At 23.3% G+C, this 17,943-nt stretch overlaps 4 protein-coding genes and 1 non-coding gene across 5 annotated transcripts; 1 reads left to right on the top strand and 4 right to left on the bottom strand.

The window, feature by feature from the left end:
* Positions 1 to 133: 133 nt before the first annotated feature.
* Bm8718 (Uncharacterized protein) lies at positions 134 to 1,144 on the top strand (the record flags this gene model as incomplete). Its single annotated transcript, XM_001894834.2, has 2 exons — positions 134 to 299; positions 984 to 1,144. The coding sequence occupies 2 exons, from the start codon at positions 134 to 136 to the stop codon at positions 1,142 to 1,144; spliced, it is 327 nt and encodes a 108-aa protein (XP_001894869.1).
* A 1,650-nt stretch (positions 1,145 to 2,794) lies between these two features.
* Bma-mlc-3 (Uncharacterized protein) lies at positions 2,795 to 7,233 on the bottom strand (the record flags this gene model as incomplete). The annotated part of the gene is made up of 5 exons (XM_043076241.1): positions 2,795 to 2,838; positions 2,955 to 3,072; positions 3,433 to 3,498; positions 3,832 to 4,040; positions 7,218 to 7,233. 5 exons carry the CDS (start codon positions 7,231 to 7,233, stop codon positions 2,795 to 2,797), a joined length of 453 nt encoding a protein of 150 aa, XP_042932175.1.
* A 1,941-nt stretch (positions 7,234 to 9,174) lies between these two features.
* Bm15582 lies at positions 9,175 to 9,239 on the bottom strand. The gene has a single exon (XR_006227967.1). It is a non-coding gene; the product is annotated as a small nucleolar RNA Bm15582 (small nucleolar RNA).
* Positions 9,194 to 14,077, bottom strand: Bma-plc-4.1 (Uncharacterized protein; the record flags this gene model as incomplete). The annotated part of the gene is made up of 11 exons (XM_043076240.1): positions 9,194 to 9,306; positions 9,654 to 9,802; positions 9,999 to 10,132; positions 10,398 to 10,444; positions 10,796 to 11,086; positions 11,813 to 12,068; positions 12,196 to 12,392; positions 12,753 to 12,956; positions 13,128 to 13,233; positions 13,493 to 13,684; positions 14,033 to 14,077. The coding sequence occupies 11 exons, from the start codon at positions 14,075 to 14,077 to the stop codon at positions 9,194 to 9,196; spliced, it is 1,734 nt and encodes a 577-aa protein (XP_042932174.1).
* A 1,872-nt stretch (positions 14,078 to 15,949) lies between these two features.
* Positions 15,950 to 16,949, bottom strand: Bm17331 (Uncharacterized protein; the record flags this gene model as incomplete). The annotated part of the gene is made up of 3 exons (XM_043076239.1): positions 15,950 to 16,174; positions 16,376 to 16,470; positions 16,793 to 16,949. The coding sequence occupies 3 exons, from the start codon at positions 16,947 to 16,949 to the stop codon at positions 15,950 to 15,952; spliced, it is 477 nt and encodes a 158-aa protein (XP_042932173.1).
* Positions 16,950 to 17,943: the final 994 nt, after the last annotated feature.

Here is a 17,943-nt window from a genome sequence, read left to right as displayed (position 1 = left end):
AAATCTAATGCTTACTTGAAATTAATTTTGTGAGAATATTTGTCTTTTAATGCTTGTAAAATAAAGGAGGACAGTTAGATTAAGCTAAAAATTTCAATTTCAGTCGGGTCATTTAATTGAAATTTCAGTGAAGATGGCTCAGGGAGCAGTTGTGAAGCAAGGATTTACATTGATAAAGCAAGTTGCTGGGCAGGCAGCTCATTTGTATGGTCAAGTGGTACATACAATGAAGACTAATGTAATCTTACGACCGATGTACAAGTGGTGGGAAGGAAGATTTTGGCTTAAAGAACAATCGTGTAAGTTCCGTATTTGTTGAATGAGTATTGTAACTGTTACAGATGATTTACTGGTGTTGTGATCATATTTAAAATACTATTAGGAAGGAGCGTTTCTCAATAACTTTCAAAAGGAATGAGGTTATCCAGATGATGCGACCGTAGCACCGTGGATTTTTTTAAGCCAAAGTTTAGGACATTTTTAAGGTTGTGGGTGAGTTTTATACTTTAGTTTTATTCATAAAAACCGAGTATATGTATAAGTGAAACGATTATATGTTACAGAAGCAACCATATATGTTAGAAGAAGTCGCTAACACTAACTTTTACCCTTATTTCATTATATTTTGATTGATAATTGCTTTTAATCAAACTTCCAAATTTTGGAGGAGTGGTAGAGAAGAGAGATTGAAAGAAAATTAGTAGAGAAGTTATGGCTATATATTAATTTATTTTACTATGCGTTCGATTTATTTTGTCGCAGCTTAGTCAGTTTTAACGTTGTTATTGATGAAACTTCCTATCGTTTATTCTGCCTAAGGTTTTTCTTCTGTCTTTTCCAACAAAGCATTTCTTCCAGTTTTATGAAGCTGCAGCCATATTTTATTTGCTGTCCAGTAAAATTTCGGGGAATGCATTTTGTATAAGCGTACGTCATCATACATTTTTCATTCTGGTCGAGAAAATTTTCACATCTGATTTCAGGTTATTTAAACCGTGGTCGTGCAAGGTTGTACACGTATCTGTTGTTATTCTTGTTTATTCGATCGCGAAGCGCAAAAAATAAAGCTGAAGCTGAAGCGCTGAAAGTGCAGAGCAAGGAGCAAATCATTGCGACAGCTTTACGGATTAGCGCACAATCTTAATGAGTGTTTTGTTCCTGTTTGTTGGTAGATATTCTTTAGGTGATTAACTTTTTGATTGTATGCTAGTATAAGCTGAATCTTTATTATAATTGGAATAAAATATCTTTGTAAGCCGCTTATGAATAAAAGTGATGGAATCATTAAATGCATGAAATTAATCGCCTTAGAATTGCTGGACTCATCGAATTTTACAACAACAAGTTTTTTTCAAAGAACATTTTTTAAAAATCCTATTTCCATTTTTTCTCTAACGAGGAACTTTAAGAAGAAAATAAAATTTATCAATGTTAGTGTTTGTTGGGAACTTTTGAATCTTGTTATTAGATTATACATTTAAAATTAGTTATGCTAGTTTTGGAGCAAAGTTATGTATTTTATTGAGAAGCAAAACGGAAATATATGATAAGGTTATTTTACCAAAAAAGAAATTTGCATTGTTTGTGCGGACCTCGTTTTAAGTGAATATTGATCAAATCAATTTGCTCCCTGATTTCTTATGTTCAACTCGGAATACCATTGCTTTTATAGGTTGCTGCCATTATCTACTCTTCATATTCTGCTTTTTATTTAATGAATAGGTAATGTCCACTTCACAATTAATCTTTAGTAAATCATTAAATCACTTTATAGCTGAACAACTTTAAGCTTGAATTTGTGTTTCGTACGTTTGAAGATAACTTTGCTAATAGTCTTGGTCTATCTGAAAGAAACAAGCAATCGAATTATAAAAGATTTAGTTGTGCTTTTTCATTTTTTCTCTCTTATCACATCACTAAAATGCTAATGTGCTATTATTCAATATGCGATTCTAATTGGATAGCCTTAAAAATCGTTAAATCATTTGCACTGTTTTAATTATTAATTATATTATTTCACTTTCAAATTCAGCTAGTCAAAATTCTACCAATAAAAAAATATAAAATGGAATAAGTATTCCATTTATTTGTGTGTTCTGAATAATAATGTAGCATATTGTTGTTATATTGCGGCGGGGAAAAAAAAAAAAAAAAAAAAAAAAAAAACATAAGCATATGAGAATATTATGAACAAATATGTTCAAATACTATTAACTTATATTAATATTTCAACTTTCAAAAATATTTAGCCAAATTTTATCGAACAAAAAAGAAGAAATAAAAAAAAAAAAAAAAAAAAAAAAAAATCACCGAAACAATTTACTACATTTGATCACAAAGCAATAGACAATGCTGTAATATATTAAATGCATAAAAGTTTTATTTCTTAAATATTCTTTATGCTACAAGAAGATAAAAATATTTAGCTAAATTGAGCATAACTTATAGAATTAGTAATACTATGAGACATATGATAATGATAGAGTTAAAAATGATAATCTAAATATATCAATTAAATTTCTTCATGCAAAAAGAATTTATCAATAAATTTCTTCTTTTTTTTTTTCCTTAAGTATTTAAATTTTTTTAAACTTTTCAATTTCTAAACATACTTTTAATTCCATTCCGCTATTACAGTAACATTTTTTTTTTTTTTTTTTTTTTTTGTAATTTCATTCAATTCAAAAAGAAATTTTTAAAAGAAAAATTGAAGAATTAATATTTCTTCTGTTTGCTGTAATTGCATTGCATTGATCATTCATTCAGTCATCCGGAAATGGTCCAGCTAGTATCTTTAGTCATCCGGAAATGGTCCAGCTAGAACCTTCTTGACGAATGCTAAAATGATTATTCATCATCATTATTTATTTCAATGTCAATTAATTAAATGAATGATAATCAATTACTTAAATTTAAAGCTAATTAAGTTGATCAATTAATTAATTAATTAATACCTTCATAAGCAACCATTCCTTCTGCATCTTCCGTACCTTTCATTATTTCATCTGCTTCTTCAGCTGACAAACGCTCACCTAAAGCCATCAGTACATGCCTTAATTCTGCTGCCATAATCTGTAAAATGATAATCAATTACTTAAATTTAAAGCTAATTAAGTTGATTAATTAATTAATTAATTAATACCTTCATAAGCAACCATTCCTTGGATTAATGATTTTTTTTTTTTAATTATTATTTTTTCATCTATAAATTTTCTGTTAATTTATATGTATTCTTAATTTTACATATAAAATTTATCATTAATTATAAGTTAAATTATTTTTTCTTCATTAATTTGTTTATTAATTTAAGTGTCATTTGTTAATAGAAATCTTAAGAAATTTTTTTTTTATAACACTTTAACAAATTTTAATCAAAAAAAAAAGATCAAAAATTTAGAAAATAAAATTAAAAAAAAAAAAAAAGCACAATACCTTTCCTGATTCTTCTTTATCAAAAACTTTCAATCCTTCAACAAAATCCTGGAACGTCCCTTGTTCCTAAAAAAAAAAAAAAAAAAAAAAATTTTTAAAAAAATAATTAAACTATCAAATGGAATTGTGAGTAATTTTTTTTTTTTACAATGATCACTAACTAACAATTTAACATATCTGAAATAAAATAATTTCTAATTTATAAATTAAAAAATTGAAATTTTTAAAACTAAATGCTATTGCAACAATTTAATTTCTAAATTACTAGTATCTATGAATAATGAATGTTATAATACTTCAATAAATGTGCACAAATGCAAATTTAAAAAGATTGGAAAAGTTTAAGTAAACAACAATTTTTTTTTTTTTTAAAAAAAAAACAAATAAAAAAATGAAAACCTTTTCTTTGCTTAATTGTTCATAAATTGGCATCCATTCTTCGAATGTCAAACGTTTTTCACCTTTTCGTTTATACTCAGTTCCACTTGCTTTGACAACCATAGCATTTGTTGGCTTAAGACCAGCAGCTCGGACAACATCACCAATTTGTGTACCATCAATTTTACCATCCAATTCTTCGTCATATAAGAGAAATATCTCTTTTAATTCTATAATTACTACTAATTTTATTGCTAACACTTTTTTTTTTTTTTTTTTAATGAATTGAATTTGAAATGAAAAATTAAAAAAAAAAAACCGATAATTTTAATATTTGATAATTATTTTCCAGCATAATTGTTTCCTTTCAGATATTCAATTAAAACTTTAATTAAACTTTATCATTAATTATAAATTAATTCATTAATTATTTAAAATAAAACACAATAATTTGTTGGTGTTTTTTTTTCTCTCTCTCTCTCTCTCTCTCTCTCTCTCCTTTTCCCTCTCTTGAACTTATTATTATTATTTGAAATATTGACTCTTTTTTTTTTTTTGATAAATATCGGAAATCTAAGAATGCTTTTGTTGCTTTAAATCATGCAAACAAATATTTGTGATATTTGATGAGGAAAATATATTATTTGAAAATAAATTAGTAAAATATTCATTAAAAAATTGAAAAGTTCTCAAAAAAAAAAAAAAAAAGTTCTAACATAAATTGAAAATTTAAAATAATTACAATTCAATAGAGATTAAATGTATAAAATATGCTAAATTATATGTAATAATAAAGAAAAAATAAAATTGAAATAAAAACGGAAATAAAAAAATCAATCGTTTTTTCCAAATCAGAAATAAAAATCATTCGTTATTTTTTTTTTCCGTTTTTTTTTTTTTTTTTTTTAAATATCGGAAATGTATTATTTACCGAAACATATTATAATAATAAACCTAGTAAAGAGGATATAAAATTGTTGTATTAAATAATAGAAAGAAATGCAAAAATATCAATTTTATCTATCTGATACTGAAATTCATCTGTAATTTTTTAATTTAAATAGATGATTATTAATTTCGATGATTGATTAATTTCGATTTTTAATATTTCTTATACTTATTGGAATAGCAAATTATCCCAATGATTATAATAGGTTACTGGAATAGTTTTTACTAATAAATATGAATAGGACTTGAATCTAATTGAGTAATCAATTTCTTATTCAAGCATACAATTTAATATTTCAAAAATATTCGGAATAATTTATGAATTGAGAAATGACCATTGTCCAGAATACATTAGTAATTTCTTAGATTACAGTATTAGTTAAAAAAAAAGTAATAACCTATAAAATAATCATAGAAAAAATAGCTAATGCAAGTGAAAATGTGATAAAATAATATAACATTTTAAAAATATGCTTAATATGAATTCTTGAATTCTTTATAGAATTATTGTTGCAATTTATATCACATCAGTATTTCGAATTTTATAGCTACTGGACGACTAGCTGTTTACTTTTATCAAAAATTAAATTGTTTATATTTTTATAATCATATTTTATATTTTACTTCAAATAAGAAATTGAAATAAATAGAAAGGATAAAATTTTTGAATAAAAAAAAAAATCCATCAATTAATAGCTTAAGAAAGTCTGAAAACTTTGATATTTTTTAGATTTCCGGATATAAGTGCATACCAGTATCTCTCATCAGGTTAAATAAACAGCAGCAGTTGTATTTAAAGTAAAACAATAAAAGTAAACATTCGTTTTAAGTTTCTTTTAGGATTTGTCATTCAGTTTCAGAATAATTCTAGAAATAATAAATTAGCAAAAGTAAAAAATTTTGTTTAAAATTTTAATACATGATTAAATTTTTACAAACTATCTTTCATTATTTCAAACTACATTAGCATAAATTAATAGAAATGAAGCGAAAAAAAAAAAAATCGGGTTAATGAATTTATGAAAATGATAGAAAATAGAAGAATTGCTAATAATGATAATGTTGCATGGATTAAATATTAAATGAAATTTATGACCTAAAAATTGGAATTTTTTCCTTTTTTTTTTATTCAATCACTAAAATAAAATTTAATTTTTTATAAAATCTACTTGTGAAATTCTAATTTAGAAGAAAGGAAAATTGTTTTTTGTAAAATTATGAATCGATTAAATTTTTTCTTTTTTATCATAAATATTCTTTAGTTTTACGAAGCTTATAAAGTCAAACGGAAATGGTATAAAATTTAATTTTATTATGTTATTTAATAAAAATCACTAATTTACAGATTAATGCTACATTGACAATGAAAAATCATTTTTTGATATCATATATATATGATTTTGCAAAGTATCAAAGCAAAAATTTGATTATTTCTTTTCTCATTTTTTTTTTTTTTTACAGTAACAAATTTTATGATTAAGTAAAGATTACAGTTGTAAATATCGATTACCTATTACTATTAATTCATAAAATAAATGAGCAAAATTATGACAGTTTTAGTTTAAACAAAATTATCAACGAATATCTTCTCAAAGTATACTGTATCATGCTTATTAATGCAGTATACTGTACGTTACAGTTTGATACTGTATCTTACGAACTTATCGAGTTATTTATAGTTTTATTGTTATCAAGTAATTAGCATTACCAATTTTTGTTATCAAAAGTTTTATTGTTATCAAGTAATTAGCATTATTATAGTTTTATTGTTATCAAGTAATTAGCATTACCAATTTTTGTTATCAAAAGTTTTATTGTTATCAAGTAATTAGCATTACCAATTTTTGTTATCAAAAGTTTTATTGTTATCAAATAGTTAGCGTTATCAATTTGCTAACATTTTATACAAATGAGTTTATTACTTTTCAAATAATTATCACAAACTTCATAAGTAACTTATCATTATATAGGATTACTGTAGATAATAAAATTTTCGCTTATATTATTGTAATTCACTTCACTGATCAGTCATATAATTTTATGTATTTGTAACACACAATAAATTGCATTACTTACTTATGGTAGAACTTATCGACGACAGTAATATTTGTTTTAATGATTTCAATAATTCTAAATTTTTCCATCATACTATTTCTCTTTATTTGTATCAAATATCCTAGTTAGAAATATTCTATAAAACGGCATTTATTATCATTTGAACTGATTAGTCAAATGTTACTTTATTATTTTACTCTTTTGGCTTTTTTTTTCCTCTCTCTCTCTCTCTCTCTCTCTCTCTCTCAAATTAACTATAATAGAAAATTATCATTATTTTATTAAAAATTAATAATCAAAATAATCCAATAAAATTTAAATTAGAAAAAAAAAAAAGAAAACTGAAAAAGTGAAAAATTTTAATTAACAATGAAAAATTTAAATTAACAAAAATAAAAATTTACCAGCTTGTGAAGGCATTTCTTATTTTGATGTATACAATTGAAGAGAATTGTTGATGAACGATAAATATGCGATATGAAATGAAATGAAATGAAATGAATTAATGAGTTTTAGGGTAATTTAGAGTTAGCTAAAATGCTAAATACTTTTGAGAAGAATTAGATAAAGAAATAGAAGCATTCTAGTTGTGATAGAGCTAAGTTAGCTTAGAACATAGTTAAACGATAGATTTTTTTATTTATTCTTATGTATTACTACTACTTGTCTATGTATAACTAAGCACAAATTGTTCGTTTCAAAAGTTTGAGATATTATTTTACTATGATAGCACATCTCCGCCTCATTCTATCTATCTATCTATCTATCAATCAATCAATCGATCGATCTATCTTTCTATCATTTAATTCTCTCTCCCTCTCTCTCTCCCCCTCTCCCTCTCTCTCTCTCTCTCTCTTTAGTATAACAACATTTGTAGTTAAGCAGATAACAGAAATGTCAGGTGGTTCGATTCTATGCTTATTTTTAACATTTCAAACATTCAACTAAACTACTACTTACTAATTTCACTAAAATAAACGAAGGATTAGAATGAGAAAAATAAAAGTAAAATGAAAGAGTCATAGATAACAGACAGTGCAATTGTACAATTTTCTTTTTTTTTTGTTTAAATTTTATGATAAATTCTTTTAGTTATTGGAATAGAATGCTGCTTCACTGCAAGCAAAATCAAAAGTATAAACTTTAAAGCTTAGATTTAACTTTTTTTTTCCCTCCCCTTTCGCTTTCTCAATAATATTTTTCTAACATTTTTTTTTCTCTCTCTCTCTCTCTCTTTCTTTTTCTTTGCATATATCTATCTATCATTACAAACAGTTTTATTTAATTCTTTTTTTATAAAAAATTTAGAAATTTTTTGAAAAATTCTCTCCTTCTCATCTATTTCACTAAAACTTTTTGCATTATATTATTTCTTCAATATTTTCAATAAAATCCACCACATTCAATCATTTCAATATTTCAATTTTATAATTTAAAAATAATTCTAAGAAATGAATTATACGAACAGAAAAAAAAAAAAAAAAAAAAAAAAAAAAAAAATTCGTAGGCAAAAATTTCAACAATAAATTTTGTGTTAGAAAGGCTTTTTCTTTCCTCTATTACACTTCAAAAAATATTTTTCAATAGATTTTGCTTCTAGCAAAAGCAAAGAATGTAGCAAATGAACAAATGGGCGCTAAATTTCTCGTCCAATAGCGCCAGCACGCTATCATATTCACATGTAAAAGCATATTTTGCTTTTTATTATTCACAATTCTTGCATTTTCATCTCATCTTATCATTTCATATATGCATATATTTGATTCATACTACTAAAAATGAGATCAAAGATTGTAAATGTATTATTTTTGAATCGAATACAAAAAATGATTGAAAAAAATTTAAAACTAAAATAATACATAACTTTAAGAAACAATTATTAAGCTCAATTTAAATTTCTCTCAAATTTTTAATGTTAAGAAAATAAGTTATAATTTGAACAGACCTATCCATTAAAAATTAAAATCTATTATCAAACAAAATTGTCAATAAAATATATTCCAGTTTAATCAATTCCAGTTGTAAAATAAAGCTTTATTTGAGAGGGAAAATAAATAAAATTTATTCGTTAATCATTTTCCATTAATATAATTTCCATTAAATAACATTTTATAAAAATTGTTTGAAATGTGCCAAATAGTGAAAATGAAATTATTTTCATTACTAATTAAATGAAAATATTATAAATAAAAAAATATATTGAATAAAATGGCGCATTATGATGATATTGCGCCCATTGAAAATGATTGTATCAGAAATTTTATAAATCAATTTACTTAATTTCAGTACTATTTCAATTTCTAATGCAATTCAATTCAAAATTTTCTATTAATTTTATTTTAACTACTGATAGTATTGAAATTCATAATAAAGTTTTCTTTCATAAATGTGTTCGTTCAACATTTGTATCAATAAAATCAACATGTATAAATATAGCAGCAAGTGAATTAGAAATTCGATCGCAGCCAGTAAAAAGATTGACAAGTGAATAACCTGAAATTAAAAGAAATATATGATAAGGTAAATGATAAGTAATGATAACCTGAAATTAAAAGAAATATATGATAAGGTAAATGAAAGTAATGATAAGTGACAACGATTAATCAAGCTAATTAAATAATTTTTGTGAAACTACCAAAAAAACAAGAACACATGAATTGATTAGAGAATTATGATTATTTATAATTTTTAAAATTAGTTCAACAAAAGAATTTATGTTTCGAATTTCAAAAAAAAAAAAGTGAATAAAACAAATTAAAAAGTTTCTTTTTCTTTCTAATTAAAAAAAAAAAAAAAATGCTTAAATATTTTTATGAATTATATTGACAAAAATAATAAACCTTGTCGAATGCTATTTATTGGAATGCTAAATTCTCCAATAAAATCATCCATGGAAACTTTATCATAATCTTTGACACATAATCGAAGCATTGCTATTTCTGGACAATGTAATTCAATTTTGAAATATTCTTTCCAAACTGGTTGAAATCTTTAATTAAACAATACAATAATTACTGTGAATGAAATTAATTCTATTAAAATTAAATATTTTATTTTTTTTATTTTTTTTTTTAATCAATTTGCTTAAAACAATAATCATTAACCATTTGTATAAGAAAAAATTTAAAAAATATAAAAAAAAAAAAAAAAAACAAAAAATTTGTTTTTAATCAATTAATTTTTACCCATTATTATTAATAATTTTTGTTTGAAATTTATTACAATCAGCTGGTACACCAAGAATTTCCACTATAACATATGGATCAATAATTTCACCTTCTTTTGAAAATGGCTTTGGTAAATATTCACCACTTATCACCTTAAAATTATCACTAACTTTTTTTTTTTGTGTGTTTTCGTAATTTTTCAATTTTTGTTATTTAATTAAATTCATAATCAAATTAAATTTAATGACTTCAATTTTTTAGTAACATATTAAACTTTTGCAGGATGTGAATTCATTTCGAAAATCTAAATTTTAACAATAATTATGCATAATCTATAAATGATTCCTATAATTCAATTAAATACATAAAAGTTTATTTTTGTTGAGAAAAAAAAAAAGAAAAAAAGGAAAGATATACCGAAAGATTCATAATCACTTTGATTGTATTGGCAAATCTCGAAAGATCTAAAATTTGGCACTGAGAATGAAAATCACTAAATATCAAATATAAATTGAATGATATGAAAGTAATCAAGTAAAAATATGTAAAATATAGGAATCTTTTTTTTTTTTTTTTTTGCTTAAGTGATCAAAATTTTTAATCAATCAATCAATTAATTAATGCATTTTCTGCTTTAAGAAAAAATTAAATTCATAATACTGTCAATTTGCGCCAATATTTTGATAGGAAATTAACAAAAAAATATTTTTTATTACTTAATCAAATTGATTAATAATATCGCAATAATTTTGCCATTTTTTTTTTTTTTTTTATTTATTTATTTATTTATTTTTTGTTAAATTAATATAACTCACCTAAACCTTTAATTAAACTAGATGGTTTCAGGATATAACCACAATTTCCATTTATTCGAAATAATCCTGAATTAACATCCATATCTTTACCATTTGTTTGCATATTAAGTGAAACTGATTGTATACCATAAATCCATGATTGCATTGGACAAAAATTGCTCGAATTTTGTCGTAAACCTTTCGGATATGATTTAACAAAATGTTTTGCACTGTAAGCAGCAAATGATTCACTAATTTCCATCAGTTTTCCTATTTTTGTTTCCGATATTGACACTGAACAATTTGCCGGATCTGTAAATTATGATACACTAAACAATTTGCCGGATCTGTAAATTATGATACACTAAACAATTTGCCGGATCTGTAAATTATGATACACTAAACAATTTGCCGGATCTATAAATTATGATACACCGAACAATTTGCCGGATCTATAAATTATGATACACTGAACAATTTGCCGGATCTATAAATTATGATAGAGATGAAAACAGGTTGATCAATAAATACTTATTCTTTTTACCTTCTCTCTACTACTCCTGCTAGTTCTGTCTTGTGGAGAAAAATTTTTAAATAATTTAAATGAAAAATAGCATTAAATTTTTGTTATTAAAAAGCGACAACATCGCCCGTGTTGTAGGTGTGACAATACCGCTCAATGCTAATAGTGTTGGTATTACGAGAGATTATTAACTTAAGCATAGTAGTTTAATTTTTAATTGAAAATTAAATTTGATAATGTAGAAATCCTTTTCTTCTCTTTTTTTTTTTTTTTCATTTTGATATTTGAACTACTTTTGATGATGAAAAATTGATCCCTGGTACCAATTAACTTTTTCAAAAATAATACTCAATTCTTCTAACCTAGAATTAATATTTAACATCAATAATTATAAATTTCAAAAGTATTATTATATGATTTAACCTTCAAATTTCTTCATCTATTTTCATCACAATTAATTAAATTAAAATCGTAATAAAATCCCAAAAATTTAATTAGAAATCTAGAAGACGTACGTTTTTCAATATCATCATGCAAATTATTCGATAGTTTAACTTGAAAAAGCGATATTAATCTTGATAATTCCGGATCTATAAGTAATACTGATCCGGCTACTTCATCATCCTCATCACATTTATCATTTGCATATCGTTTATATGTGATTGATCGTACTTTGCCACGTAAAAGATATTTGTATTTGAGTTGATTAGGTGATGGTAATTGTATTAAAGGTTTATTTTTAGGTGTCAAATAAATACTGTTACCAAGAATCTTAAAAAAAAAAATTAATTAATTAATTAATTAAAATGAAATTGTTGCTAAATATCGGTAATAATTAAACTTAAATTTAATAAATTTGTAAAACAAATATAATTATTTTAATTTAAATGTAAAAAACCTTAATAAAATTTTTAGCCATAACACGTTGTTGCTTTAAGCTACAATGATTTTCAATTGTTAAAATAAGTGGAAACGGTGTATATTTGAATGCATAATTACGGATTGCCATTAGAGCATCCTTCAAATATATCGATGATATCAGTGTACCACGATGTCTGATACACGGCTCTCCGTCATTTCCGTCAAAAACGTCTACTAAATACGTCATTTTATAACATATATCTTTGTTAATAATTACTTTACCATTACATAATTTGATTGTATAGTTAAAATATATTTGCATTAATAATATTTGATTACTAATTACTTACTTCTTATAATTACTAAATTAATTACTTTGAGTATAAATTTATTTTTTATTAAAGTTAATTTAGCTTATCAAAGAATAATTTTTTTTTTTTTTTTTCATAATGTTTTCAATTTTATTCATTAGCTAATCAAATAATTACATTTATCATTGATCAATTAATCATTATCATTTTTAGCTTATGATAAGAAAGTGATAAAATGTGTTAACCAATTAAATTATTGTGAAATATATTAAATAAAATTTACACTCAAGTAATCGAGCTCCTTTTCGAATAGCATTAATATATCCTTCTACAGTTGCTTCACCTTTTACCTGATTACCAATTAAGTAAGTATTATGACTTGAATTAATAAAGTAATGTGATAATGGTTGATCCATATTTTGAAAAATATTTTCATGTCCATATTTCATAATGTTACCCAAACGTGAACGTAATAAAGTACGAAAACCTACAAATTAGAATATATTTAGATTAAAATGACTCAAATACTTAAATACTTAAAGCGATGAATTATTGCAAATTGAATCATTTTCGATAATAAAAATAAAAATAATTTCTACTTATAATTTATTTCAAATTTATCATACAAATCATAAATAATCGAATTTAATTTTTTTACCAAATGGTCCTAATAAATTCGTACGTTTCTCAATTTGATAAGTGCCTAACTTCATGGTAATTTCATTTATGATCGAAGCTGCGATATTGTTATCAATATTTTCAAACTGAAATTTTTATTTGTAAAATATTGTTTCTGTTTTTATTTTTTTTTTTCTTTCTTTCTTATCATTAGTTAGCATTTTTAGTATTAATATTGCTAATTAGATAAAATTAATCGAAAAAAAAAATATGTGCAATTTTGATAGAGATTAATGAATTTTAAAATTTGAAATTTAATATATTATAATGGTTTTACAGCTAATTTAAAATTATAAATGCATTTAATAAAATGGAAATTATTATAAAAAACATATGACATATGACCTTTTGTACATTGATCAAGAAATTCTTTAAATCATTCACTGATAGATTTCCATCATTTTGTGAGCTATATTGACGCATAATTTTACCTTCTTCAAAATTATAAGTTAATTTGAAGAAAAATCTCACAAAACCTTCCACATCGATGCAAGCATTCAATTTTGAACCATAATTATATTCATCAATACTTTCATTCTAGAAATATTTTTATAGATATTTTCATAAAATTTTCATAGCATTACGATAAATTTAAAAAAAAAGTTTAGAAATTAAAAAAAAAAATAATATTTAATGAAATAATACGAAAATATTTGTGTTTAAATAGCTTTTTTAAAACACTCAGTAAAAAAAAGTGTTTTAAAAAATATTTGATTTTTATTTCAATCATTTCATTTTTTTTTTTTTTGATTTTAATAAATTCATTAAACAATATTCTACTTTGTTTCTTTTCTTTCTTTTTTTTTTTCATTTTATACCAAATAATTTAATTATTAATATGTACAATATTATTAACTAAAATTTAAAAAAAAAAAATTGACTTACCTGAAATAAAGCTTTTGCATAATCATAGCTAATTGTCAAATTCATTTCTTTCAAAAGATTCCAAATTTTGTTAAAGCTTAATTTACCTAAATTTTTTAGCATATCAAAATGTGTTGTATTTAAAAATGACAATTATTATCATCAAGTCATCTTATCATATTATCAAAAGATGATAATATTATGAATAAAATCATACAAGACATACAATTTTTTTTTTTTCATTTTTATTTCTAAATTTCATTTTATTAAATAAATAATTATTTATTTATTTTAATTGTTTGAAAAAGAAAATTTGAAGAAAGAGATTAATCGTTTTATCAATATGTAATCATACCTGTTCAATTAAAAAGACTAATCAATATTGCCTTATGATCATACCTGTTCAATTAAAACGATCAATCAATATTATCTTATGATCATACCTGTTCAATTAAAACGATCAATCAATATTGTCTCATGATCATACCTATTTGATTAAGAAGATCAACCAATATTATCTTACGATCATACCTGTTCAATAATCAATATTACCTTACGATCATACCTGTTCAATAATCAATATTACCTTACGATCATACCTGTTCAATAATCAATATTACCTTACGATCATACCTGTTCAATAATCAATATTACCTTACGATCATACCTGTTCAATAATCAATATACTTACGATCATACCTGTTCAATAATCAATATTACTTACGATCATACCTGTTCAATAATCAATATTACCTTACGATCATACCTGTTCAATAATCAATATTACCTTACGATCATACCTGTTCAATAATCAATATTACCTTACGATCATACCTGTTCAATAATCAATATTACCTTACGATCATACCTGTTCAATAATCAATATTACCTTACGATCATACCTGTTCAATAATCAATATTACTTACGATCATACCTGTTCAATAATCAATATTACCTTACGATCATACCTGTTCAATAATCAATATTACCTTACGATCATACCTGTTCAATAATCAATATTACCTTACGATCATACCTGTTCAATAATCAATATTACCTTACGATCATACCTGTTCAATAATCAATATTACCTTACGATCATACCTGTTCAATAATCAATATTACCTTACGATCATACCTGTTCAATAATCAATATTACCTTACGATCATACCTGTTCAATAATCAATATTACCTTACGATCATACCTGTTCAATAATCAATATTACCTTACGATCATACCTGTTCAATAATCAATATTACCTTACGATCATACCTGTTCAATAATCAATATCATCTTACGATCATACCTGTTCAATAATCAATATTACCTTACGATCATACCTGTTCAATAATCAATATTACCTTACGATCATACCTGTTCAATAATCAATATTACCTTACGATCATACCTGTTCAATAATCAATATTACCTTACGATCATACCTGTTCAATAATCAATATTACCTTACGATCATACCTGTTCAATAATCAATATCATCTTACGATCATACCTGTTCAATAATCAATATTACCTTACGATCATACCTGTTCAATAATCAATATTACCTTACGATCATACCTGTTCAATAATCAATATTACCTTACGATCATACCTGTTCAATAATCAATATTACCTTACGATCATACCTGTTCAATAATCAATATCATCTTACGATCATACCTGTTCAATAATCAATATTACCTTACGATCATACCTGTTCAATAATCAATATTACCTTACGATCATACCTGTTCAATAATCAATATTATCTTACGATCATACCTGTTCAATAATCAATATTACCTTACGATCATACCTGTTCAATAATCAATATTACCTTACGATCATACCTGTTCAATAATCAATATTACCTTACGATCATACCTGTTCAATAATCAATATTACCTTACGATCATACCTGTTCAATAATCAATATTACCTTACGATCATACCTGTTTGATTTGTATCCAATGCATGAAACTTATCAATGATCCATTGTTTCTCATTAAAATCAATCAATTTAGCATCTTCCTTATCAATAATATACTGTAAAGCATCCACAAATATTCTTTTATCACTTAAAGTTGCAGCAATAAAATCGATTGTCTTTTGCTTATTTTTTCCATTTTGTCGAACGATCAACGAAACACAATTTTCTTCCTATAAAAAAGCATTAAATTAACAAAAAAAAAAAAAAAAAATAAATAAGTAAATAAAATTTCTAATGAAATTTCTTTACTAAATAATTTTTGACATTAACAAAATTTATTCTTTAATATTTTAATGAAATGAAGAAAGAGAGAGTGAGAGAGAGAGAAAAAAAAAAGAAGAAAGAGAAAGGTAAATTAATATTAAAATTACAGGTGCAATTTGTTGAAATGATATTTTCTTTGCTGCTTTTTGCAACTGATCAGTACCAAATCCATGACGTATCTCAATTAATTGATCAATTTTTACTGTAATTAGAATTAATTGCTAGATTACAAAAAAAAAAAAAAGATATTTGTATTTATCAAAAAGAATTTCCAAAAAAAAATAAAAATTAAAATATTATTAAAATTAAAATTACTAAAAACATTCAATAGTATTATAATATTATTTATTAATTATTTTAGTAATATCTGATTAAATTATCACACAATCATTGTTCATTAGATTATTTTGAAATAAAATTCAATTCAAACTGATAAAAATTTCATATATGAAATTTCTTAAGCTATTCATAATATTTTTAATTCTCACATTATACTCATTTATTAACCTGAAATTTTAACATACCTGTTTTTTGTTTTGATGAAATAATTCTCGAATAGCCAAGTGTATGATATCGAAGTTGTTTATTCTCATTAACAAGAAATATCAATTTTGCTTGTCCAATTTTTCCGCGTTTCACTCGTCGCATCATTGCGCCATTTTTTGCGCACAATTTAATCATTTCTTCCTTATTCTGTACATCATTTCGATTTGTTACTATATTAACTTTTGAGTTATTTCCTTCTGATATTTGATTGAAATATTTATTCATCACTCATATAAATATATATATTGCACTTATCCTTAAAATATTTTATTAATTATTTTAATTAAATTAGTTAGCTATTAAATAGGAATTTATCCAAACGTTTTTCTTTTTTTTTTTAAAAAAAAAGCAACAAAAAAGAATTTAAAATTTTATGATTAGCCAAAGTAAAGTTACAAATAATTATTGTCATATAAATAAATTTACATATCTAAAATAGATTTCAAATTTATTCTAATTAACTTAATTAGCTATTAAATAGCAATTTATCCAAACGTTTTTCTTTTTTTTTTTTAAAAAAAAAAGCAACAAACAAGAATTTAAAATTTTATGATTAATCAAAGTAAAGTTACAAATAATTACTGTCATATAAATGAATTTCCATACCTAAAATAAATTTCAAATTTATTCGTTTTTTTTTTTTCTATTACAATTGCTAAAAGAAATTATCAAATTGTAAAAAAAAAATTGCAAAGTTGATGAAAATTTTTTAAATTTCATCAATAATTAATTAATGTTAAAAATAATTTCGTAAGCAAATCGAAAAATTTACTTTCCATTTTCAAAAAATATTTATATAACAGCTGTTAGTTCTTAGTTCTTACCTAATAACTTAATTTGAATTTTTTTTAAATTATTGAAAGTTTATGCATAATAAATTGTATAGTTGAAATTATCTTAAAGTATTAATTTTTATTTATTTCATTTTTAAATATTTTATTGTTTATTAATATTCTCATTTATTTGCATTTTTGAGTATTACTAATCTAAAAAAAAAAAAGAGAAAAAACAAAAAAACAAGCAAATTTATTAGCATATGATTGTTAGCATTTTAAATTAAAATGTGCTTTCAATGATTGTTTGTTATTTTGAATGGTTTAACAATGACAAAATTAATTGATCAAATTTT

Source organism: Brugia malayi (assembly GCF_000002995.4).
Source record: "Brugia malayi strain FR3 genome assembly, contig: Bm_v4_Chr1_scaffold_001, whole genome shotgun sequence".
Taxonomy (NCBI): Eukaryota; Metazoa; Nematoda; class Chromadorea; order Rhabditida; family Onchocercidae; genus Brugia; species Brugia malayi.
This window is presented reverse-complemented; position numbering and strand designations above follow the sequence as displayed.